This window comes from Micrasema longulum, unplaced genomic scaffold (genome assembly GCF_059751315.1).
Source record: "Micrasema longulum isolate JH-2025_06_02 unplaced genomic scaffold, ASM5975131v1 h1tg002850l, whole genome shotgun sequence".
NCBI classification, from domain to species: Eukaryota; Metazoa; Arthropoda; class Insecta; order Trichoptera; family Brachycentridae; genus Micrasema; species Micrasema longulum.
In genome coordinates, this window is record NW_028279972.1 from 134,319 (window position 1) to 159,829 (window position 25,511).

General features: G+C 32.9%; 2 protein-coding genes across 2 annotated transcripts in view; one reads left to right on the forward strand and one right to left on the reverse strand.

Moving 5' to 3' along the window:
* The window catches only part of sona (sol narae metalloprotease), a gene marked incomplete at its 5' end in the record, with an annotated part of 148,005 nt that extends 134,313 nt beyond the window's left edge, over positions 1 to 13,692 (forward strand). The window contains 2 exons of the mRNA XM_088241346.1: positions 3,374 to 4,122; positions 7,447 to 13,692. Coding sequence (XP_088097472.1) covers positions 3,374 to 4,097 — 724 coding nt within the window. The remainder of the gene's footprint in view (positions 1 to 3,373; positions 4,123 to 7,446) is intronic.
* Positions 13,693 to 16,237: 2,545 nt separating this feature from the next.
* LOC148271477 (transmembrane protein 14 homolog) lies at positions 16,238 to 23,541 on the reverse strand. The gene is made up of 5 exons (XM_088241345.1): positions 23,430 to 23,541; positions 23,202 to 23,298; positions 22,700 to 22,747; positions 19,322 to 19,412; positions 16,238 to 19,003 (listed from the first exon to the last, which is right to left on the reverse strand). The coding sequence occupies exons 2-5, from the start codon at positions 23,272 to 23,274 to the stop codon at positions 18,889 to 18,891; spliced, it is 327 nt and encodes a 108-aa protein (XP_088097471.1). The 5' UTR covers positions 23,275 to 23,298; positions 23,430 to 23,541; the 3' UTR covers positions 16,238 to 18,888.
* Positions 23,542 to 25,511: the final 1,970 nt, after the last annotated feature.

The window sequence follows — 25,511 nt, forward strand, 5'->3', positions numbered from 1 at the left end:
AGTCTAAAGACTTTTCGGTGGGACACATTTTTTTTGACAGGTTTATATTACATTTATTTTATTTATATTTTACAAATTTATTTATAAACAGGCACTATAAAGTATCTTGAAGATATTTCTCCAGTTCTTTTTTTTTCAGTTGAAGATCTTTCGTGTTAATGATGGTTTGTGGGAGATCATTGAACAATCTTGGAACAACGCAATTTAATGTTCGCTCCGAAGTAATTTGTAATTCGGGGAATAAACAGGGAGCCCTTAGTTTTTAATCTAGTGGCGTGAGTGTGGGAAACTCTTTTTTTATATTCCGGATCAACAAAGTAATCTACAATCAATTTGTAGTCACAAAGTTGTTTTACCGGCAGGACATTACATAATTTAAAATATACACCTTCGCCCATATGTTTCACCTCACTGTATCAAATATTTTTTATACATAGTTAGTTCAAGAGTCCTCCTCACTGGGAAATCTGTTCTAAGGAGGACTGTGCAGTTTAAGACCCATCTTGACAAAAAAGTAACTGAATTATTTATAACTTAACCTTTTTTCGATGCAACTGAGCTTAATATAAAAAATAAAAGATTTTCTCACAGTGTTGAGTAACATACATATATAGGATGTTTGTTAGAGAGTGGAACAAAACAATGGTAGGTAGAGAGGGCCATTTGGAACAAATTCGCTGTAGTGGCCCATCACCAAATGTCACCGATTTATCATTACGATTTTCCAAATTTTTTGTCTTGTGCCTTTAATAAAAACATTTTAAGGTTCAGTTAATCAGTTCCAAATAAATTTTGTTTGTTGTACTAGAGCAGTGGTCGGCAAACTCATTAGTCAAAAGAGCCAAAGAAAAGAGCCAGCGGTACAAGAATTAAGATTTTTTTGGCGAGCAAAATTTATTTTCGTGTAAAAAGGTTTCCTCAAAGCCAACGGACCTTATTATTTGATAGAACATTTGCGTATTCTCTCTCTATTTTAAATAAAAATTCTTTGGTTTGGCGATAATTGACCAATTGACCAATCTTGATTACCGATTCCAAAATTTGGAATTTCTTCTGGAGATGTCTTCGCACAAAGCGCTTCTTGGTGAATGATGCAACGATAAACAAGTATCTCGTGAGGATAGAAACAGAACTTTTTCTCTTTCCGGTCACACTTTTTATCCCATCTGTTGAAATTGAAACAATTTTATCGAGTGTAAAATGATGTTTCTCTGTCCATTTAATGACAGCGTTTGCAATATCCTCGCCACGTATTTGATCTTTCAGTGGCAATAACTCTAAAAGTTCTTCATTAGGACCCGTTGACGAAATAAGTGAAGAGTTAAATTTGGGTTGTGTGAACCGCACTCATGCGGCTCGCGAACACGATTTGCCAACCACTGTCCTAGAGCAAAAATTTGGTGTAGATAATCAATTGAAAGAAATTTATAACTTTCTACAAAAATGTTTCTCAAAACTAAGGTAGGTGGCCTAACTATGCAAATAACAATGGAATTTCTTTACCTAAGATTGTGAAGTATTATCCTTAATCTAAACCTTTATTTAAAGATTTTGTATATTGCATGTAGCACACTGTTCGAAAGAGAATCTTGATCAATTTGATTTTTTCTTTGCGATGTAAAGTTCATGTTTATGTTTTTTTAATCAGTTTTTCGTACTTTGTTGGGTATAATATTTTATTTACAAATGATATCTGCATTAAATTCTTTCTCTAGTACAACGGTTCAACACCACTAAGACAAACAAAATTATTTTAAGGTGATTACATACCTTAAAGTTTTTTTATTAAAGGCACAAGACCAAAATCTGTAAAATTTTATTTATTTTATTTTATTTTATTTTATTTGGGATTTTTACAGCTATTACATAAACAAAATAATTAGAAAAATCTTAACAATACTAAAGCCAATTAAAAAATCCACTGTAATAATAATGACACATAATATATAAGAAAAGAAGTTTAGTAATTGTATTTGTGTGACGTTTGTATTCATGTGTATGTGAATGTGTGTATGCGTGAATGAATGAGGGAGAGGATACATGTGCGTGTGGGAGTGAATGAGGGAGAGGGTGCGTGTGTATGGGTGCGTAAGTATGAAAATAATATATTTGCTTAAAACTTGTAAATTGTATTAAAAATGGTACAATAAAGAGCTTAGTAAAAAGTTAGAAACCTTTTTGTTAAAATTCAAATGATGAAATGATATAAATTGTTTTTTTTTTTTTTATGTTAAATTTCAAAACCGTATTCTGAAAAAAAAAAGCATAAAAGCAAATGACAACAAAACTATTAAAAAATCATAATAATAAATTGGTGAAATTTGGGATGAGCTACTAGAGATAATTTGTTCCAAATAGCCCTCTATCCACCATTTTTTGTTCCACTATACCAAACATTCTGTATACACTTATGTTTGCACATCAATAATGCGAGTTTATGCATGTACGTTTTTACAAATGAGTTATTTAGACAAATATTAGAATAAATACAGGGATTTCAGTTTGTATTTAGATTAAGGATACTAACAAAAAAGAATATCGCTGGTATAACTGTAAGCAAAAGAATAAAAAAGTCGTTTAATGCATTTAATCATCTAGTTTATCAATTTACATTAAATCTATATTATGTCTTTATATTTCTCTTTGTATTTACAACTTTGATTCTTATACAGGATCCGAAAAAATGATCTGCCTATTTTGAAATGTTAGTTTAAAATTTAACGATGATTGTAATTTATATTTTATTTTACTGTAAGAAAGAGCATGATTTGCCATTTTGTTTTTGCATTGACATTACTTTATAAAATTATGTATTTACAATGGTATTGAATTGTATTTATATTTATATTTATACACCGTCTTACAGTTATACGAATGATACATTTTGCGTGTTTGTAAATTAATTCTAATTTGTTTCATTGTAAATTGTTCCACTGATTACTAACTGCGAAGAAGAGATAATTGAATAATTTTAAACATGTTTATTACTTAGCTCCAAATTCTATAACTTTACAGTATTAATTACTCTCTATTTTGAAAATGAAACTGTCTGTGCAACCGTAATATGTCATAAGCCACAAATTTCAAATTTTACAGGAGAGCAAAAAACAAAATTACTTTAAGAATAATAACATTTTTCTGTTTTTTTAATAATAATAATATATGGTGGCTTTGACACATTACGGTTGCATGAATGAAACAGTGATCTTTGAATATTTTTTTTTATCATGAAGCATTATGAAATTAATGTTCTTTTAATGTTTTTTTTTAAACATGGATAAATTTGTTGAATTATCTCTTCTGCAGTACGAGGGAGTGTGCTAAACCACCTAACATGTAAATATAAATATCATTTGATGAAATTCGCAAACAGGTATCTCTATGAGCAGACGACGTTGGCGTATAACAGCTTCGGAGGCCCCTACCAGCCCTTCTATCCCCAGCAATACCCTCCCTCGCCGAACCAATACACCTTCACGACTCCCCGCTCTTACCAGATCATTTACAACTCCATCCCTTCGACGCGCCAAATCAACCCCTCCCCGTATCCTCTGTACAGCACGGGCACCCCGGTACAAGTCAACCGAGCCCAGTTGTACGTGTACACGGCTGAAACCAAACAGCGCGAATATACGATCCCGCTTTCCTCTTCGTCGCAGTTAGAATCCACCCAATCGACTACCAGTTCCACGACACAGATCCCATTTTTCCTACGGTACAAATTCAACACAACTAAAAACCCGTACGATTTCAAAGACTTCGCAACACTCCCTAAACTCAGAACCAACATCACAACGACCGACCGACCGGACCTGGTTATCCCGTCATCGACGACGCTCAAGCCGACGACATCCAGACCCGAGTTCGGCTTCTTCAGCAAGCTCGACTTCAGAGATTACTTTAACAGAACGACGACGAAAAACCCCTACGACTTCGACCTGTCAAAGTATAGAGAGATTTCCAACAATAATATCAAGAGGTCGTACTCGGTCGGATCCTATTTTGCTTCCCAGAACAATCCTGCCGGTAAAGTAGTCAGTCTGAATGAGTCCACGGCGGTGGAAGCGTCGCACTCAGTTCCTGTCCAAAGATATTGACAAATTAGCCGGAGTTTCGTGGATGGTAAGAAATGCTGATGGACAACCGATCATTCTTTTCTTCAAGCGTTCTCTCGCCAGTTCTAAACTGTCTATGTTATCTTCCGAACATTCCTCACATCCACCTTCAATCCAGAGTATTTTTCTTGTCATTTGTATCATGTACTCTTCCTGGCGTTTACACCATAGAAGATTTATTGTCTCTCTCACCTATGGAACTAGAAATTCTAATCTTTTAATATACATACTATATTTCCCTAACAATATTTTGGATATGTCCAAATCTTTGTAGCAAATTGTTTTTATTCCCTGGCGGGATTGATATCAATATTAGATGATGCAGCAGTAGAAAATATGATAGTCAATGCATTTACAGAGCTTAAGAACTGTCATTGGCTATTTTATGTGAAATTACTTTACACACCGTGTAACATTCACCATTTTGCTTAAAACTAACTGCAGTGCGATTCTGTTCTCTCTAATGCAGAGAAAGTGTTTCTAGTACATAATAAGTACTTAAATTATCTGCTAGAAACGCTTTTTCTACCCTTTAAAGAATGTTCGGAATTGCACCTTTACAAAAATAAATTTGCTCGTTTCTCTTACTTTCATTTTCTACAGAATACCACTCATGGGAGTGTAAATATTCAAATAAAGAATGTACATAATTGCAAACCTGCTAAAATCCAAAATCTTAAAATCGATAGATGTGATTTGAAACTTACTCAGAAAATAATGAGAAAGTTTGGAGGTTTATTTAATTTTTATTATTATCAAAAAAAAAATATGTATCGTAATATCAGCGCTATGATTTTTTAAATTACTTCGCGTGTGATGTCTCAAGTTCTCTTCCCCTTCTTCTCGGTGAGTTCTGCTGATTCGTCAGTTGACTTACCGTAAACCGGGAATATATTACAACTCTCGATTCGGAAGAACTTGTGACGCAAAGTAGTTTGTTTTTATGAAAATAATTCATTTCATACATTTTAGCTTCAAGAAATCACCGTACAATTTAATGCTCTAATTTTAACCGGGCGTAAATCTACATTTTTTAGAACTTTTTCATTGTTTCACAATAACATTGTCAGTTCAAAATAGTGCTTTATTTGTGAGAAGCTGACTTTCAAATTATAGGGAATTGACATGTGGCAATCTCCAAAATTAAATTAATTATTTTGCTATTGTCTCTTGATGTTATCATGGTTTTAATAAAAATTTGAAATATAAATGAAAAGTTGAAGCTTATATCAGGTTTTTATGATTTGCTAATAAAGAAAGATGGATTGTGCCGGATTTACAGATAGTACCTTCATATGGACGTCAGCTATCTACAGTATGTGAAGTGATCACTTAACCCAGCCGATGACAGACCATAAGCTCAGTAAATGCATATACTTCCATATTTCCAATAGCTTCATCTCTGTTGAAAAAACAGATAATATCGATATTATATTTTCTTCGTTCTTTGATTGTTTTCAGCCTCTCGTCATGTCTTGCTCTTAATTTTGTTCAGATACATCTCTTTCAGATGCAGACCTTTTCTGTGAATACAAATTGTACAGTAGCCTTTTTCGTATAACGCTTTTTACTAATCTAATTACTAATCTCAATATTTCTACTTATGTATTATTACCATTTAAGACTAATTTTAATTTTCGTATTAACCGCTTGACAAAACATAATTGTTTTATACGAGGGTTGATTAATGTCTACGCTTCATCCCTGACCTATTTCGGGGTGGGTTATAAAAACTTTCTAGTGCCATATTTTTCTATGTAATCCCTCTGGACCTGTATACGGTTCTTCCAGCGATGCTCCGACGGTGGGCAAAGAAAAAAATCCACAAATTAACAACTCTCTACCCCTGCGAAAAGATTCAGAATAGCACTCTAGGTAGAATATTTGTCCAAACCCTGCCAAACCACTCATCAACACAGCATATGAACTCATTGTTCATTGTTCAAAAATTTCTTACCTCGCAAATGTTCCTTTAGTTTTGGGAATAGTCGGCAGTCACTGGGGGCATCAGTTGAATATGGGGGACGTTCAACCTGTTTAAACCTAGCTTCGTGAATAGCATCCATTGACACTGACTTCTCGAGTGCTGTCCTGATGAAACAGCGCTTTGCATTGGTCAGTTCAGTGGGCTGTTTCAACTAAATCGTCACCGACCAGTTGAAGCGACAATATGAAACCTTAACTTATCGCTCGATACATCAGCTCGACTGGTCGACTCGAAGCAGGTCAGGGGTGTAGCGCATCAATCAACCCTCGTATATGTTAAATATTTAAGTGTAAATATTTTTTTTTGTTAATCAGACTTTTTTTGCTAAAATGTAAGTAATGTTTTTGCTACAAATAAAAAATTGAAGAATACAGATCTGTGTGAAATAAAACCAGAACCCTGGACGAGTGTTTTAGACTCAATGGTTACTCTCAGGTAAAAATCCCAAAGAAGGAAATCAGTTGGAGATGGCGTGTTCGCCCACATGCTGAGTTCCTAGGTTCGATTCTTAGGGTCGACACGAAATATTGTTCATTTGAGGTGGTTCTACAATAGACTGCAATATTTTACTGTCCCTGGACTTGCATCTAAAGCATAAAACTGATCACCTCACCTTCTATGTAACAAAATCGATCCATATTGTCATGATCACGAGGCATGTAATTTTCTATGACTTTACATGAGAGCGACTCCAAATCTTTTTATCTACAAAAGTATATATTTTTTGATACTTGGGTTAGTTATTTATATATATATATATTTTTTTAAACCATGGGGTGGTATTCTGAATCTTCTCCACCCCCTAGAGAGTTGTTAGTTTAAGAATTTTTATTATTTGCATACAACGAGACTTTGTTTCATATAACGGCCACACTGATGATCAAACATCAAACGATGTATAACACTGTTTGAAAAAAAAAGAAAATCATCAGTGTTGCCATATACAAAGTAAAGTGTAGTCGCATGCAAAAAATAAAAATCTCCAAATCGATTACTCTCTACCCGCCTTAAAGGCAATTCAGAATCCCACCCGTGGAATATAGAGCCTTTGCATAACCTTTTCAAGATCAAATATTAAAGAAAGTCTGAGTTGCATTTTTCGCACATCCGTTGTTGTTCTACGATCACAACGATATAATCTGTAATTAGACTCTAATGCAGTGCCCTATGCACCACTAGATGTGGACAGAGAAATGGTTTAGATGAAGGGCAGTACTAAATAAGCTCCTGACTTCACTACCAATCTGCATAGATCTGCTTATATTTTTATCTATGTGGCCATGCTCACTTAAAAATGTTTCACAGAGATAACATTGTTATTAATTATTTTGTTCAAATTTCTAGCGGACGTCATTAAGAATCCCGACCGAAGGTAACCAATATTTGCTACGAGTGTCGCTATACCCGTGCCAGGCACAGGCGAACAGTTCCGATGGAGCGAGGACGCAAATTATTTAACTGTAAGAAAATGTCTTCAGTTATATAGAAGACATATTAAGTAACTAATAATTTTGGACACACGGAGATTGCAATAGTAGAAATAATTATGTTTAATATTAGTGATTGCGTCGGTATGAAAGATCGCGCAGAGTTTTAAAATGGATTGTTGTTATTAATTAGATATTTCTAAATTATCTTTGGCAGCACTGAAATCTCATTAACTTTAATTTCAGAGCAAAATGTAGGGTGTTAATTAGTTCCAACCACAGTTGTATTTAACCCCGTTGTGGCTATGATTTCACATGACTCTACATAAAATACAAGACTTGATACATCGTCAGTCTATATAGAATACAAGACTGGCAACAGATCCTGCAATACCGTGTAACCTGTTTTTTTATGATATTTTTTTACTGCAATATGTTCATTATAGCGACTAAGAGCCGTTAGTTTTAAATTAATTATATTTTCACTCTAAACAATGATAGTTTTTCTGATCGGTATTTTTGATTGATTGTCTTTTAATAGTATAATTATACATTTTTACAATTCAAAAAAAATTATTTCCCTTGTTATATTTTTACTAAAACTAAAATCCCACCAAGCCACTTTTTGTAGCTTGTTGGTGAAGATTATATTTATACTAACTTAATATTATTATTTACATTTATAAAAATAATGTATAACAGATAAAAATTAACAGCCAGAAAGATCAGAATAAACATGTTTATACAAATAATAATATATAAATTTATTTTTTTAATACAAGAAAATATATGAAAAATTAAAATATTTATACCTAAGCTACTATTCATATATAAATTCTTGATCGAGTAGCCACTCTCTTATTTTGCTCTTGTTACAATGTGAGTTAAATTTAAGTTCTTTTGGTAATAAATTAATAATTCTAGGTACTAAAAATTTGAGAGTTCTATTTCCATACTTATTACATAGTTTTGGTACTACCAAGCCATCATTAGACGTGAAGCGTGTATTATGGTTATGTTTGAGAGGAAACTTGAATGTATTACTATCAAATTGTTCCAAAATGATGCAAAGCCACAGTAGTTCTCGAACAGGCAGAGTTTTGATTGTTTTGTACAGGAGATCATTATTACTTCTTTGTACGTAAATCTCTGCAGGTACAATTCGCTTAACTATAGAGTACTGTAGACCCTGGATCATTTTAATATTAGTTTTAGTCGAATGTCCCCACGACTTACCATATCTTATTATTGATTCTACTAAAAAAAAAAAAAAAATTTAAGAGTGATTTTAGGCAAAATAAAAGATAACTTATAAAAAGTACTCGCAAGAGTCCGCAATCGATCACAAAGTTTAAATATATGACGATGCCATTTAAAATTATGATCAATAAAAATACCCAAATACTTATACTCCTCCACAAATTCTATGAGTTCACAATTACATGTGTTAGAAATACCATCATGCAAGCAATTTGTGCAATGAGCAATAATATTAGGCAAAACATATTTTTTGGCATGAGGAGATTTAATGTATAAGCATTTAGTCTTTTCTGCATTTATAATGAGACCATAGTCATGAGCCCATTTTAACAATTTATTGAAATCATTTTGCAATATCTCTTGTGATTCTAATGGGTTTTTATTGAAAATAACTAGTGCGGTGTCATCTGCAAGAATAAATCTCCTTACTTCTTTAAAAACGTTACAAATCACTGACACATAAATTATACACAATTTAGGATCCAAGATAGACCCTTGTGGCACCCCTGATAAACATTCCCTCGCTAGACTTAATGAATTCTTTATTTTTATACTCATTTTCCACCCCACTAAATATTTTGAAAAAAAATTAATAAATTACCCCTTATGCCAATTGACTCTAAAATACATATTAATTTAGAATGACACAATGTGTCAAAAGCTTTTGAGAAATCGATAAAAAGTACAGTGACTTGATTCAAAATATTATTTTTTTTATTGATGAAATCTGCGAAATCCTGCAGCAAGTCATCGCAACTCTTTTTGAAAACCATATTGAAAAGGATCAATGATGTTGAAAATTGTAAGTAATATATTAACAGAAAGCTCTTTAGTTATGCGGTATTGCAGTATCACCGAGGAAATCTTTCTTTTTCGTTAATAATTATGTCGTATTTTGCTATAACAGGCCTAAATCATACAATTTTTTTTACAAATTATGGAAAAAAAAAAACAACATGTGATCAATCTTTGTTTTAAATACCTGTATTTCAAAATATGCCACCTTTCGCCTTATGTAACGATGTTACAGTACGGTTTCCAGAAGGATTTTTTATTAAAGATGAATTTTTCACGATTTTACAGAGCAGTTAACCATTTTATATATTTTGAAATATCGCAAATCTCATAATGTATTGTTCCTATTCTGAAAGATGAGGGGTCAGTGCTATTTAAGCTCCTGATGTCACTGCGACCTGGGTAGATCTACTGTGACGGGTCCCATTAAGTTATTTCTCGCTCTCCAAACCTAGGTCTTTAAAGAGCCGCACTACTGAGTGTAGGGTGAGTGCTTTCATATCGCTAAATCTCCCCCTCCAAGCCCAGGCTCTTAAAGTATCAGGCTATGAGGTAGGAGGCGAGCGTTCTCACATCCTCAATTTCTCATACCAGTGGTACCTCGAGGATGCGGCTTCTTTTGTGATATAAATATATGATAAAATTTAGATTCTATTCAAAGAGTTCAGAGCTCATATTACAACGGGAAATTAACAGATATTTTCATTTCTCAGTTCAGTTGTAGGTTAACGACAAAGATACAATATTTTTTTCTTACAAATAAACACAATTTCATAAGGAAAAGTCAATTTTACTTAATACACAAAACATAACATTCTTATCTTTCGATTATATTCGGGATCCAACTCAAATAATCTTTCTTTTTATTTGAAATTCAAAAAATTTTGGATTGCAACTTCCGAGTTTCTAAATGACAGTTATGAGATTTCAGTGCAATTTGTAAATAAAAATAAAATGCCAATTATTAAAACTATTATCTTTATATGGGAAAAATGTCTCGGAACATAGTTTTGGCGACATTTTCTCGCTTGAGTTACAAAAATTTCAAACAAATTTTGTGTAAATCTTCCTTTGTATAATAAATATAAGTTTACTTTAAATTAATTTTATTTGAGAAATTATATTATGTGGAGAAATACATCACTTTAAAATAAAATATTATTTTGTGATGTTTATTTGAGATTACATCTATAGTATCATTCGATACACGCATCCAATTTATTTATTTTTATCACAATGATAAAATTATTGTTAAATTGCAATAATTTAAAATCATTATTCTTTTTGTCTTTTTTTTTATGTTCACGATATAATTTTTGCATTGTTCATAATTTGTACTTAAAAATTATTTTCAATAAAATAATATATATGCAAAGATATTTGGTCCTTTAATGCAACCAGAATAATGTTAACTGGGGTTAATGTGTTTGAGAGACAATAAAAAACATTAAATATTAATGAGTTTTCTCATTGATTATTATATTTTTATTAACCTTTAAGAGTGAGTTTTTGGTAAAAAAAAATTCTGCTGTAATTTGGTTAAAAATTAAAGAAATGGCATATTTTCATGGGATGATTTTGATAATCAATGCCGTACGGTGTATGTCCACCCTTTCTGCGTAAGTTATTTGAGACGTACACGGTACATACTACTTAGAGGTTAAGATAGCAAACATGAATAATATATATTTCGCTACTACAACAGAAAATCACAAAAAAGGAGTTCTATAATAATATAGAACATATAGCTGTTCTTGAAAAATCCTTTTATATATTTATTATTAGTAGCATTCAATTTCTAACACTATTTTCTGGCACTCAATAAAAAAACTGTTTGTACAGTCTGTATTCAGATTTAAGCTATTGTATTTTGTTTTTTGTAAAATAATGTATGCCTTGTATACAATAAAAATTCTAAAAAATATACAACAATAATAAACAGCACTGTTTGATTTGAATTTAATTATGTTATTTATGAATGTTTCAAATAACTATTTTATTTTATTGAGGAAAGCCAATGACTTAAGTTATTTATGTATCAAATAAAACATTTAAAAAAAAACATATTAGTCTGATTACAGGCTTTTTCATAATTACCATATTTTAACATTTTTAAATGTTAAACACAAACATGTCTACTTTACTGACATTCAACAAACTATGTTTTAAATAAAGGTGTAGGCATTACTGGGTATTACAGGACACATTTTTAATGTTTATTATAACATAGAACTTGTATTATCTCTCTTATACATTTTAACATATTATTATCCTACTGTAACATTGATGTAGCTGAATGCACAAAAAAAAAATTCATGATAAAATATGAAATTTTCTATTTGCGTGCAAAATAATTATATTCTCCCCGCAAACACATTTACCCCGCATGACCTTACATGTTTGCTTTATTATTTTTTCTTGTTTACTTAATGCACACATCACTTTGATTTAGTGTTATCTTGATTGTAAAATATCATTAAATGTTATTTGTCAACTAGATTTTAAATAGTTGAAATTTATTTATGTAAAAAAAAATAAAAAAATAATTGGATTGTGACCCTGTGGTAGTAGCAAATCAGAGATCAATGGTGCGCTTCCTATTCTACTGCAACTTGATTCCCATTTTTTTATAAGATACTTTGTACATAAAATTTAAATGGCCCAAAATTTTAATATTTTGATGCAACACGACATTTAACAAATGAACATTTTTATTATTTTTTCCCTTAATAATCAAACATAAAATTATACATAGAAACAGCTGGTCTGAATAATTTTATTTTTTTATTCTTTCTTTTTATTGTTTTTTTTTTCTTCTGACAATATCATCATAGGTACTTATCTCGATGTCTTGTAAAATATAAATATTTTGAAACCATAATGTAAAAAAATATTTTAAGCTTTATGTAATATAGTTCCCGTCATTGACACAGTAATTTTTACTTGAAATACAACCCCCGTAAATTAATTTTTGTAATATTAAAAAAAAAATGTTACCAAATTGATTCATTTGAAAAATGTTTTGAACTAATTTTTATCGCTACCTCGAAAAAATATATTATAAATAGTTAAATAATGTTAACAAACTGCAATGTCAAACATTAGCCTTATTTTATGTTTTGAATTATGTATATTTAACTTTTAGTAATTTGCCAATTATAAATGACATATTTTATATTAATACAATATGTAAGTTTTTGAAAACTTTGTTTGAGTCTCATCATAAAATCAAATTAATTAAAATATTCTAATGTATGTTATCTAAAGCTATGATTTTCTAAAAGAGCGGTGCTGTTATTTAGAGGCCGTCATGTAGCAGTGGAAGATGTCATGAGAACGTTTGTACAAACCAGATAGCGCAGGTTTCCTAGAGAGCGCTGTCTGTGAGCAGAATGCCAAACAGCTGTGCCGTCATAGCGGTACAAACAGTTTAGGAACGTTTTTGTGTCTGAAAATGAAAAAAATCTGAAAAAAAGTGTAAATGTGATTTGAACTATCAAAAATGAAGACATTTTCATTGATTTTGTAAGAAAGTTATAATTTTTTTAAATTTGCACTAAACCTTTAAATGCACACTTTGTAGCACGATTTTTTTAACATCTCACTCTCCTTCAAATGATAGTTTTCGACTTCCGATGACTCCCAATCTTCCAAATATATTCTCATAATTACTACTCATAATGCTAAGTTTTTCTAGATTGTTCATTTCAACAGTCCACCGCTGTATGTTTCAGTTTTAAAAATACGTTAATAATATTAGTTAATTGGGTGATCACGGTCGCTAGATAACAGCACTGCTCTCTTTAAGTTGACATCTTCGGTCACCGTTGGCCCTTTATAGGACACTTTTTATGTTTTGATTTACGTCTTCCAAACCTGACGTATTTTGCGGACGATAAGACGGATCGGACCATAAGACCAAATTGGTTGAATTTTCGGAGTAAAAAAGTGCATCTTATGGTCTGAAAAATAGGCTAATTTAAAATTGTCTTTTTAACTCAACGCGTTGCAAATTCCACATAATTAATTAACATCTCGGCAACTATTACAAATATTTCCACTAATATTTTTCTAATCTTCGAGTAAACCTAGACACAAAAGAAAAAAATTATATCACATATTTAGATATATTAAATAATTTTTAATGAAATATTTTGTCCATCAGGATCTCCGAAAATGACAAAATATCGAGTACCCCGAGATAAATATATAAAACGTTAATTTGAGAGAAAAAGAGATTGATTATCAGGCAATCATTTCCTATCCTCGGGTTACTCGGGGAAGTTTTTTTCACACAGAATGTTAAAACATAGGTTAAGATAATAAACATATTACATTTGTAAATCTGAGTGGTAGACTGGTCTATCAGTGTATGTTATTACGATACTCTTGTAGCATAAGAATTATTATTTATAGAAAATATGAACCTCAATTCTCATGGTATGTTTATCCACCACTTTGTTCTAGGTGTCCTATAAAGGGTTAGGTGATGCCGTGTTATTGTGATCGTTACAAAATAGATAAAACCATGTTTTTTTTTATTTTGTCAGATAAGAACCAAACTTGCCTTATACACAGTAGCATAATGATATAATGACTACATTTGGAGTATGATTGAATCATTTTCAAGTTCGGTTAACGAATTTCGAGCTTTAAAAAAGTGCTAGGTTACACAATTAATTGAAACCAGACTTAGAATAAATTTAAAATAATCTGTCAGGATTCAGACCTGTGATATCAATTTTACACCACCATTTTGTCAAAATATCTTATTGTGTATAGAAAACATCGTTTAAATTTAAATATATTTTTATAAATTAAAATAAGGTTGTGATTGGATCAATTTTTGTAAGAATAAAATCAAAATGAATGAATTTACGAGTATTTTTGAGGTTAGAGAACAAATTGTATCATAAAATATATATGTATTATGTTTATTAAATATTAGAAATTTTATTTTCGTGTCAAATGTTGAGGATAATTATCTGCCCACTGAATAATTTTTAGTGTTTATATTTGTGATAACTATTTTTAAATGAAAAAAATACAATATTATGTAAAGAAAAGATTTGTTTTATTCGGACAGAAAACCCCTAACTGCTGGATCAAAATGATATTTTCCAAAGCTTTCTTGGATACAATGACTGAACAGGTTCTTTCTTATATTATACTGTAGCTGTGGACTGTAATGACAGGCGTTGCTTCTTTGTAGATTTATTCTTGGAAGATAAAAATTCAAATCAGGAGGGCTCTGGTACTGCGGGGACCCGCAATAAAGGGGGGGACCGATGAACACGACTGTTGTTTCGGGAGCTAGGCAAACAAGGCAGGAGCAAGAGAGAGGAAGAGAGCCTATTTCACTGTCTTATTATATAGGCCTCTGTCACTAGTGCCCTAGGGACACAGTGAGTCACTCTTGCCGGAACGTGATTCTATAGCTGTAAAACGCCCGGTTGCATAACACCGGTAACACTATTGACAAGTCCAACTCGTTGGCGCCCGCGTTGGGAACCCTGGGCAACGGGATAACACTCATAACGGTGTGATCGCAGCAGATAATGAGAGATGAAAGGTGAGTTTCTGGCGCCTCCAAATCAAAACCAACCAGCTAAGGGAAGGCAACGGGAAGCTACTCAGGGCCCCGATTACAAAGGGAAGTTAACATTTATCTTCAATTTTATCGACAAAGTAAAATTAAGTTTTCTGTATGAAAAGCAGAATATACATGCAATTTTTTCTTTTAAAATGTTAAATTATAGGTTACCGGTGAAAATACTTAAAATGTTCATGCAAATATACTCATTTTCATACTCAAATATCAATTTTTCTTTATAGACAGTCGAAGATAACTCTGTTAACTTCCCATTGTAATCGGGGTCCTGGTCATCTTTTCCCGGGAATCAATATGGTGAGTTCATCCAATAAGGAGAGTGAACCTAATCCGAGTAGTGCAGGACAGAGATGCTTTCGCTGCGGTGATCGCCAACGTCGGGGGAACCTGACAAGGCACCCGGAAGAAGATATAGCCTCTGTGGGTGGCTCCCAATATAAACCAACATTTGGATCTTATGCACTGGAACCTACCTACAGAAGAACACTAAATCTAAACAATGGCAACACAAACATTTGACAAAGTTAAAAACTGCGTATACATACTCGTACTATATTGTCATAACTGTCAGACTTGTGAATATTTGTAGGCTAAGAATGGGCAATTGCAGCACTAACAGTAAAATCAAAGTAGTGAATGTGGCTTCGATATAGTCACCGAACCACATAGTTTCTGGCTGCTTGGGCCAATAGACGGACGCCAACTACGTTAGTCATTGTGGACATTATCACATCCTTATTGAACTGTCTCACCCCTCCCCCTAACATTAAAAAAGTGGTGAGATATCTAGAAGTGTACATCATTCTCACTTTGAAATTAAATGAGATTTTTCTAAAGCCTGGGTTTTCCCCTATATTTATTTATTCAACACTTTTATACATATACATAAATGACCATGGCATGTTATTGCCTTAAGGCAATTTCTTCCTACCTACGATATCATGAGAAATAATACAATCATTTGCAAACAAGTGGAGGCACTAAAAAAACGGTAAGTAAACAATATATTATGTGAAAATAATATTATTCAATAAAACAATGATTTTAGTAACAAAATGTATTTTAATAAATTTGATAAATAAAGAACAATCACCAATATAATTACGTTATAACAAAATAAAGTTAAATACATGGAACCCTTTGCAAAACACTTGCCTTATTCATATAATTAAGTAAGCTATTGTAAAAAATATACCTGTACATGAGAATATTTAGGCTTACTAGGGACAAATTTAATGTAGGTACTAAAATATTAATCTGCTATAATGATTAATTTATTGACATAAATGTAAAATACTTATGATAATGAATGAGTTTAGACTTATATTATTTCATATTAACATTTGAAAACAGTTTAAATGATAATTGTCTACACCGGTATTAACTAACCGAGTGATACTCAAGTCCACGAATTTGAAATAACCGGTGACCGGTTTCATTGCTTTCGCGACACCTTCGGGACTAGTAACTTTATTTTAAAATATCTACATTGAGGGGAGATCCTTAAGCCCACCTTCCACCCGCAGCTGTTATAGAGTCCCGGGGGACTCTCTGTCAGCTGCGCATGGAGTTATGAATATTCCTAAGGAATACAAACTCTATGCAGATTAAGGAGGGGGGAGGAGGACGTATGGACAGAGGCCAACACATCGTCCCCACCCCTCAGGATCCCTTCAATGCCTCTGTTTTTTTTTTATTCAAAAAATATCTACAATACATATTCCCTAGTTAGAAAATATTGGTTTATACTGGTGAAATTCTAGAGCAGGTACCCACTAGCGCCACCGATTCTTTGAACATGCCTTCCTTTGTATATAAATGGTACAAAATTTGTGTAAGTTTAGACATCATTTTATAATCTATATTGAACATCGATTATAAAAAAACTATATGTTGAAAAAAAGGAAAAGCTTTTTTATTTACATATATAATATTGCGCATTGTTGGAGCCAAGTTTTCAGACAGGGCAGTCCATTCAAATCTTTAATAACCTCTGCTTTATGTGCGCACACGCAACAATAAGTTTTCATACAAATCATTTTAGTGTAAGCACTTTAGTGCACACATACAACATTTGCACGTTTACTTGGTCCACCGACAGGCACTAACACATTGACATAAGGTTATTAAACATTCGAATAAACTGTACATACATACAATGCTTTAAATGTAAACAATTAACATAGTTTTATCTACAAATACAAGATTAAAACGGTCAGAAACAAATAAAACTACTATGTATTTAGGATGCCATGAAAAATGTTTACAGTCTGGAAAAGAATATAAATATCTGGCATCATTATTTACATTGTAATCCAAAAATACAGAATCTAAAGGAATAAAAACATTTGATTTAATCGTTATGAACAAAACATGTAGACACAATTTTTTAAAATCTTTTTCCTTTTTAACTTTTGAAAAGTCCATCCTTATAAGAATGATTTGTGCCATAATAATTTACATTACAAGTGAAACTTTCTCTGAGATTGAAGCTTTGCGTCATTCAGGTTAATCAAATTTGAAATAATCGGGTTTCTGGCACGAGCTGGTGACTAACATATTACTAGTTGTGAGATATTTCACTTTCAAACTTAAAAGCTCATCCCAAATCAACAATTCAAATAAAACCGCAAGTTTAATATTATAAAATACTAGCGGACCCGACAGACGTTGTCCTGCCCGAACTTGCCTGCTATTAGCTTGGAAAAATACTTTTCATTGATAAGTAGGTACCTGGGTAATTGTTTATGATTGAATTCCAAAACTAAAAATTATTACTATTCAAATATTGAATTTAAGCAGGTACCTAGGTAATTGTTTATGGTTGAATTACAAAACATAAAATAATTAATTTTCAAATATAGAATTCACTTTATTCAGGAATGCCATTTTCAAAAATATGTTGAATATCAGTTAATATTATTTTAGTATTACCAAAAATCCAGTAAAAAGAAATAAATGTGAAGAAATTATGAGGAATGAAAGGAAAGAATCAGATTGGGATCCATAAAAAGCGAATGTTTGTAATCATTCAAAAAAATTTATTAACCCGGGGGTAGGTCAATGAAAAAAAGATTAATGCTTGCAACTTTTTTTTTACATATTCGATTGAAAATTTGAATATCTATGAACCCACACAGCGCAAAGGTCTACATTTCGCTTAAAACCGCACGTAAATTGGTTGAGCCGTTTAGGAGGAGTTTAGTGACATTATATTTATAAAGATGACATGGTCGTACTTCAAAAATTATTTGATGTGGTCCAGCATATGCTGAAAATTTCAAAGAGTTCAAAAGATTTTTTTTCATTATCATTCACTTTCCACACCTAATGGTGCATAGGGCACTGGATTGGTAAACCAATCGCAGCGTATCTTAATAAAAAAAATACACGAAGATAAGATGATCAGTTCTGTGCTTCAGGTCCCAGTCCAGAGACTATGAAATATTCTAGTGTAAAAACAACTTTTTAAATAAATATTTCACATCATCCATGTCCGGAATCAAACCCGAGACCTCTTGAGCAAACGCGCTGACCACTACGCCAATATAATAATCGGTGAATCCGCACGATCGGTCTGAAAGGGTTTTACAACATGTGCATATAAATTTATGTTACTGATTATAGGAATTGTTTAAAATGTTTGTTGATGTTAAAAAAAAAAAACCAGTACGCTTATAGTTAAGAGTTGCTTTAGGGCGATTTCATCCCAAGGGCGCTGTTTTGTTTTAATAATATTCTTGTGACCATGGCGACGGAGAGCATACAGACCAGACCGGCTGGCATAAACTTGCCACTGCTATAGAAACTGAAATAATTAAATATTTATGTATAAATAACAAATATTTCATCAAAATAAATTAAAAAACTTTTTACAGGAATTCAAGTAATTGAATTGTTAATTTTAAAAATGAACAAAGTGAGAAATCAATGATTTTACAGGAGAAAGAAAAAAACATGCTACAGAAAAAAAATTGTGTAGTACAAAATTGATATTTCCTTAGAGTATTATTAATAAGTAATGAAGAATACAAAAATTGTGAAAGAATAAATAAATAATTTCAAATAGAAATAAGCCAAGTGCTTTAAATATTAATGGTAGATTTATTGATATTGCTTTTCTTACCGATATCCCATCATACCGCCCAGTACGGTGCTGGCGCCCAAACTCAGGGAATAGTTGGTACTGTCCTGTGACATCTGGTACGCACCGAAGCCTGTCACAAAAATAAAACAATAATTACTAGTTGTTATCTCTAAACCAAATGTAATATTGATATTTAAGTTTATACGTTTTCGCGACGTTCCAGATTCTAGTGATGTTTTTCTGGGTTATCATGCCGTGTATTAATACTCCTTGCCGATGTTTCAGACAGCTTTATGATGGACGCTGTAACACTGTCCAAAACTTCCGCAAGAAGGAGTATTAATACACGGCACAATAACCCAGCAAAACATCACAAGAATAATATTAACACGTAAATAATACAACAGTTTTAACCACTGCAGACCTGAGACAAACTTGGCCACCAGAAAAACTATTATTTTTCTTCTTAAGGATGGTAAAAGTAAGCCATGATCCAAAATGCGGCATTTGGTTTTCGCTAAGTAAATATCCAATCTCCAGACGGCCTTCATATATTGGTGAATGTGGAGTCTGCTATTCCTAGCCATAATTTCCTATGGCACAATTTACCAAATTAAAAAATCATCATCATCATCACTCCCTTTCCGCACCTAATGGTGCATAGGGCACTGCATTGGTATACCAATCGCAGCGTATTTTGATAACTTTTGTTACATAAAGGTAAGATGATCAATCTTACACTTCAGGTACCAGCCCAGGGACTATAAAATATTCTAGTGTGAAAACACCCTTTTACATGAATGTTTCATATCAACCATGTCGGGGATCGAACCCGAGACCTCTTGCATGGCAGGCAAACGCGCTGGCCATTACACCACGAGGCCAATTAAAAATCATTTTACAAAAATTACACATCATGTAATGTGTCATTAGATTTACAGTAGATTTTTTTAATTGGCTCTAGTATTGTTGATATATTTCTACTCATTTTGTTTATATAATAGCTATAAAAATCCCAAATAAAATAAATAAATAAATGCTGTAAGTCGAGAATGTTTCTCAACACATTGAAACAATATATGAGTGTGTTCAGAAAATAATGGGAATTTTTCAATTTCGCAGGTTTGGAGAGTCCGATTGTCAATTATATTTTTTATTATGTTGGTATACATGCCCCTGAAGTATGCTAAATTTTTCAGCTATATTCATTGTTTACTTTGTCTGTGGCAGCCGCTAATCTTAGACGTGTTATTTTCTGAACACACCTCATATAATTTCTTTGAGTTCTCAGATTAGGATATTGATATCATCAATCGTAATCCCTAATTTTTTAATAAAAAAAAGTAATTGTCTGATATCTACGAGTGTTGGCTCTACTTAGCCACATAGCCTTTTACCGTCAATATAAATATGGAACGCCGTAGTTAACAAAGCCTTGAAAGTCAATAGTGAAAATCCAGATGTTCACATACAGGCATATGCCGACGACATTATTATTCTCATATCTGGCAATGACACTGACAAATTGGAATATGTGGGTAATGACACTCTTAATAAATTAGTAGAATGGGGACATCGAGCTCGACTAAACTTTGCACCGCAAAAAACAAATGTCATGATCTGTACGAGACAACGTGGTATAACGCCTAAGTTTTACATGCAGGGACAAGCGTTACAAACTGTCTCAAACTTCAGATTCTTGGGAGTTGAGATCGACAGAAAATTGTCATGGAATGAACATATTAAATACCTTATATGCAAATCTACAAATTTATTTCAGCGGTTGACAAGAGCAACAAGATCTACTTGGGGTTTGAATCCGAATATTTTAAGATGTATATATAATATGATAATAGTTCCTGTAATAACGTACGCAGCTGCCGTATGGGGTTCTGCGATAAAACGTAAAAAAAATATTTCAAAACTCAGATCCTTACAAAGACTATTTGCTATACAAATATGCAAGGGATATAGAACGATATCTTTTTATGCAGCTCTGATAATTGCAGATCTTGAGCCCATAGATCTCAAAATTGCTGAAATCGTGTCTTTGGATGAAACGAAACGTAGTGGAGTAAGCGAATTACTTCCAAATGACCGTGTATGTCAGCGCCGGGTTGAATATTGCTCACTACCACATCCCGCTAAGTGTGCTAATATACAAGTGAATCTAGAGGAAAATACAAATACGCTATCACTTACTCAAACTAGCCTTATCCATATTTACACTGATGGCAGCAAACTGAACGGACATGTTGGAGCGGCCTTTGTTGTATACAAGGAACTTAGGGAGATAGACCAGCGAAAACTTAAACTTGGAAATGAGTGTTCAGTCTTCCAGGCAGAGCTGATTGGTATTGAAAGTGCAATATTATGGATACAAAGAAAAATAACTAGTCCCGCAATTATCACAATTCACAGCGATAGTATGTCTGGACTGCTCGCTCTCAAATCTGTTTACTCCACGAATGCCATTATAAGCAACATTCAAAAACTTCACTATGCTCTCAGCATACAAGGCATATATGTTCGATTCTGCTGGGTTAGAGCTCATGTTGGAGAAATCGGAAATGAGAGAGCAGATGAGCTAGCCAAGGCTGCTACAGTCAAAAAAGTGAGGCCGAACTTTGATGAAGTCCCAATAAGCCATGTAAGGTGGTCCCTTTCAAAAGATAAATTAAATGAGTGGAGGAAAATTTATGAAGAAAAAACTGCCAATAAGTGGATCAAGCAACTTTTGAGAAGCACAGACGAGGCCAAAACATTTTGGAAGCATGAAACGCCTACATATGAATTAACTCAGGCTCTCTCGGGACATGGATGCATGAGGGAATATCTGCATCGCTTTGGGCTGCGAGACGATAGTTGCTGTCCATGTGATGGCATCACTGAGCAGACTGTGGAACATCTTCTTGTATACTGTCCAATGTTTGATAGGCCGAGGTGGGAGCTTGAATGCAAAATAAACACTCGGATTGCTGCGACTAATAACCTAGCTGAGCTCCTGAACTGTAATGATACACGAAGAGAGACCGTTCGATTCATTACAGGGACGATCAAGCAGGCTAAGTTATTCAATGGTGGTATCTAGCTCCTTTTGTTTTTTTTTGTGTCCAACTTTTACTTTTTTTTTATTTTTTATTATTTGTTAATGTAATATTTCTAGAATTTTTCTGTTTATTCTGATTCTGCTTTATTTTTATTATTGTAAGTCTACGGTGAAAAATTTTGAAGTCAACGGAATATAATTTAAAGATAAATGTATTCGATAAAACCTTGCACATAACAAAAGCAAGGTACAAATAATTTGCAACTACAAAAAAAAAAAAAAAAAAAAAAAAAATATAAATATATACTTCTTCATCTTTGTTTGTCATTTGTAGAAAATATTTTTTAAATTAAATAAGTAAAACAAACCTAAAATGGATCCAAACAGCAAACCAGCTCCCAAAGATGGAACAGACCCTGAAAACCCAATAATTGCATTTATAAGATTATTTTTTTAAAAAACAAAAGCTAAATTTTGATAACGCTACAGGACTGCCTGGCCGCAAAATTGTGGGAGAAATAATGCGTTGAACGAGTAAAAAGCTTTAAATGCGATTATCTCGGAACTTGTTTTAATGGCTTAATACATTGTCGGTAAAACCGCGATATGTAACTACGAAAGAAAATAACTTGGGTCATTAATTTCTCATAAAAGTAAATGGTAATTAAGGAAGTTATTTATATTAAGAACTTGTTATCAACGTTTCATAATAAACTGATAAATATAATTACATAATAAAATATAATTCTGCGATCAATTTCACATTCAGTTCAAACTGTATTATTTGATAGCTATAATTTAAATTATTGGACTTTGTCTTTGAACGATTCGATCCATTGTTAGTATTAAAATGTACATAATTTAACTTACCGGCCTTAACGTATCCCATGATTCCTCCAGCGGCTACTGTAGCGGCGTAGGCATATCCAATGAAGTCGGCCATTTTTCAAGTTATTTGCGTGTTTTTCTAAACGATGAAGAAGAAAAAAAGCACAAATAAATCCAAAATAATATCAGACGTATTGTTAAAATATGCAAACGGAATAGATTTAGAGATATTTGTTTAACTTTCAATCATAAAAGTAGAAAAACACGAACCTAAACAGCGGCGAGCAAATGTCAAAAAACGAATGATAATTTCCATAGATTACATTCACATTACATTAAGATATCTGTAGTCTGTGATTACATTGAGCAAAAGCTCATAGACAAGTTCACTTCTTGTCAGAAATCTGAGACAAAAACAATAAATTTAGGGGATCTGTTCGATTTTGAAATACTGTTGGAATATATTCGTCTAATGATGAAAAGATAAATAATTATCCAATATATATTTATTTTTCCACTAATTTTTACTGGTTTTTAAATTCTCACCAGAAGATAATTGCTAAACGCTGCATAGTAGGACACGTACGACTTTTTCTCAGAGACACATCTTCGTTATCGCCTAAAGAGTGTTCAAAATTTGGACAAAAATTATATTCTCGTTTCCCTTAGAGGGAAGGATCTGAGAGGGAGTTCCTTGATAATTTTTAAAACATATGACTTTCTTTTATACATGTCTGCGTCAAATAATTATTTACCCCAAATTATCACTGGTCTTTGGTCTCATTAAGTTGGGACTTACATTTCAAAAAAACTATAAGCTGTTAGTAGATAAATACTACTATACTAAATAGTATATAAATAATACTACTACCATCACCCCATTTCCCCGTAGGGGTAGGCAGAGAGAATGGACCGCCACACACGTCTATCCTGGCATACATTCCTAGCTTCTTCCACATTCATACATCTTGTCATACATGCCCTTCGGCTCTGTCTGCTTTTGACATGACCAGACTTAAGATTTTGGTTTATCTGATCATGCAACGTCTTCCTTGGTCGTCCTCGTCTCACTTTGCCGTTCATTTTTGCCATATATACTTGTTTTACCATTCTTTCATCGTTCATTCGTGACCAAACCATCTCAGAGACCCTTTTTTAATCTTATCAATTATACTTGACTCAGATTTACACTCTCGCCTGATTATGAATGGACAACTGTATGAAAGAGATGGAATGTATGGGTATTGGAGCCTGATTTCATCATTCGTAACCCTGTCATACATTGATTTCCCACACATTTGTTTAAGAGATCGCATTTCAACCGCGTTCACTCGGCTTTCATTCTTCCTCTGCTAGTTCCATGTTTCACTTCCATACATAAGTGTCGGGACTAAAACTCCGTTGTGCACTGCCAGTTTAGCTTCGATTGACATATTTTTATTAGAAATTACTGTGCTTAGTGCTCCGTTCATTTTATTGCCCGCATTCACTCTTCTTTCAACATCTTTTTCTACTCTTCCATCTTATGAAAACACGATTACCAGATACACAAATTCTTCTACTTGCTCGAGACATTCAACGTTTACATTTATTATGCAGTCAATAACCTCATTCATTATCCCTTTCAAATACCATAACTTTTGACTTACTTTCGTTCATCGCCAATTCGCTCTCCAGGCATACATCATACATTCTTGAGACTATTTGCTGTAAATCATCCTTGCTGCTTGCTAACAGAACTGCATCATCAGAATACAACAAGCAGCTTACTGAAAAATTATCCATTTTTGCTCCAATACCCATACATTCTATCTCTTTCATACAGTTGTCCATGTATAAATTAAACAACCATGGTGACATTACATTTTTTTCATGCTTTTCATGTTTCATGCCTTTTGAGATCGCACACCGAGATGTAAATCCCCCATTAACTCTTACACACGCTGAACTCTCCTCATAGAGAGAAAATACTGCACGTATAAGTTTATTGTTTACTCTATATTTTTCCAACACGCCCCACAATTTCATTTTATCTACTTTATCATACGCTTTTTGCAAATCGACAAATGCGCAGAATAGTTTTTGACTTTTTGCCAACAACTTCTCCGTTAGCATTCGCAGCGCAAAAATTTAATCTGTGCATCCACATCCACTCATAAAGGCTCCTTGCGCATCCCACACTTTGTCTTTTGTCACCTTTCTTACTTTCTCGATTATAATATTCTCACACAGTTTGCCGACAGAACTCAGAAGCCTGATTGGCCTATAGTTTCCACATTCCGCACGCGATCCCTTCCCCTTATATAAATGCATGAAAACTGCCCTCCTCCAATCCAAAGGTGTATGTTCTTT

Bases quoted from the DNA above. Each gene is read 5' to 3' on its own strand.
- LOC148271477 (XM_088241345.1), bottom strand. From the start codon at position 23,274: ATGGCCGACTTCATTGGATATGCCTACGCCGCTACAGTAGCCGCTGGA. The intron at 22,748-23,201 runs GTAAGTTAAATT...TTGGGTTTTCAG, and splicing joins CATGGGATACGTTAAGGCCG to GGTCTGTTCCATCTTTGGGA. The intron at 19,413-22,699 runs GTTTGTTTTACT...TTTTTGTGACAG, and splicing joins GCTGTTTGGATCCATTTTAG to GCTTCGGTGCGTACCAGATG.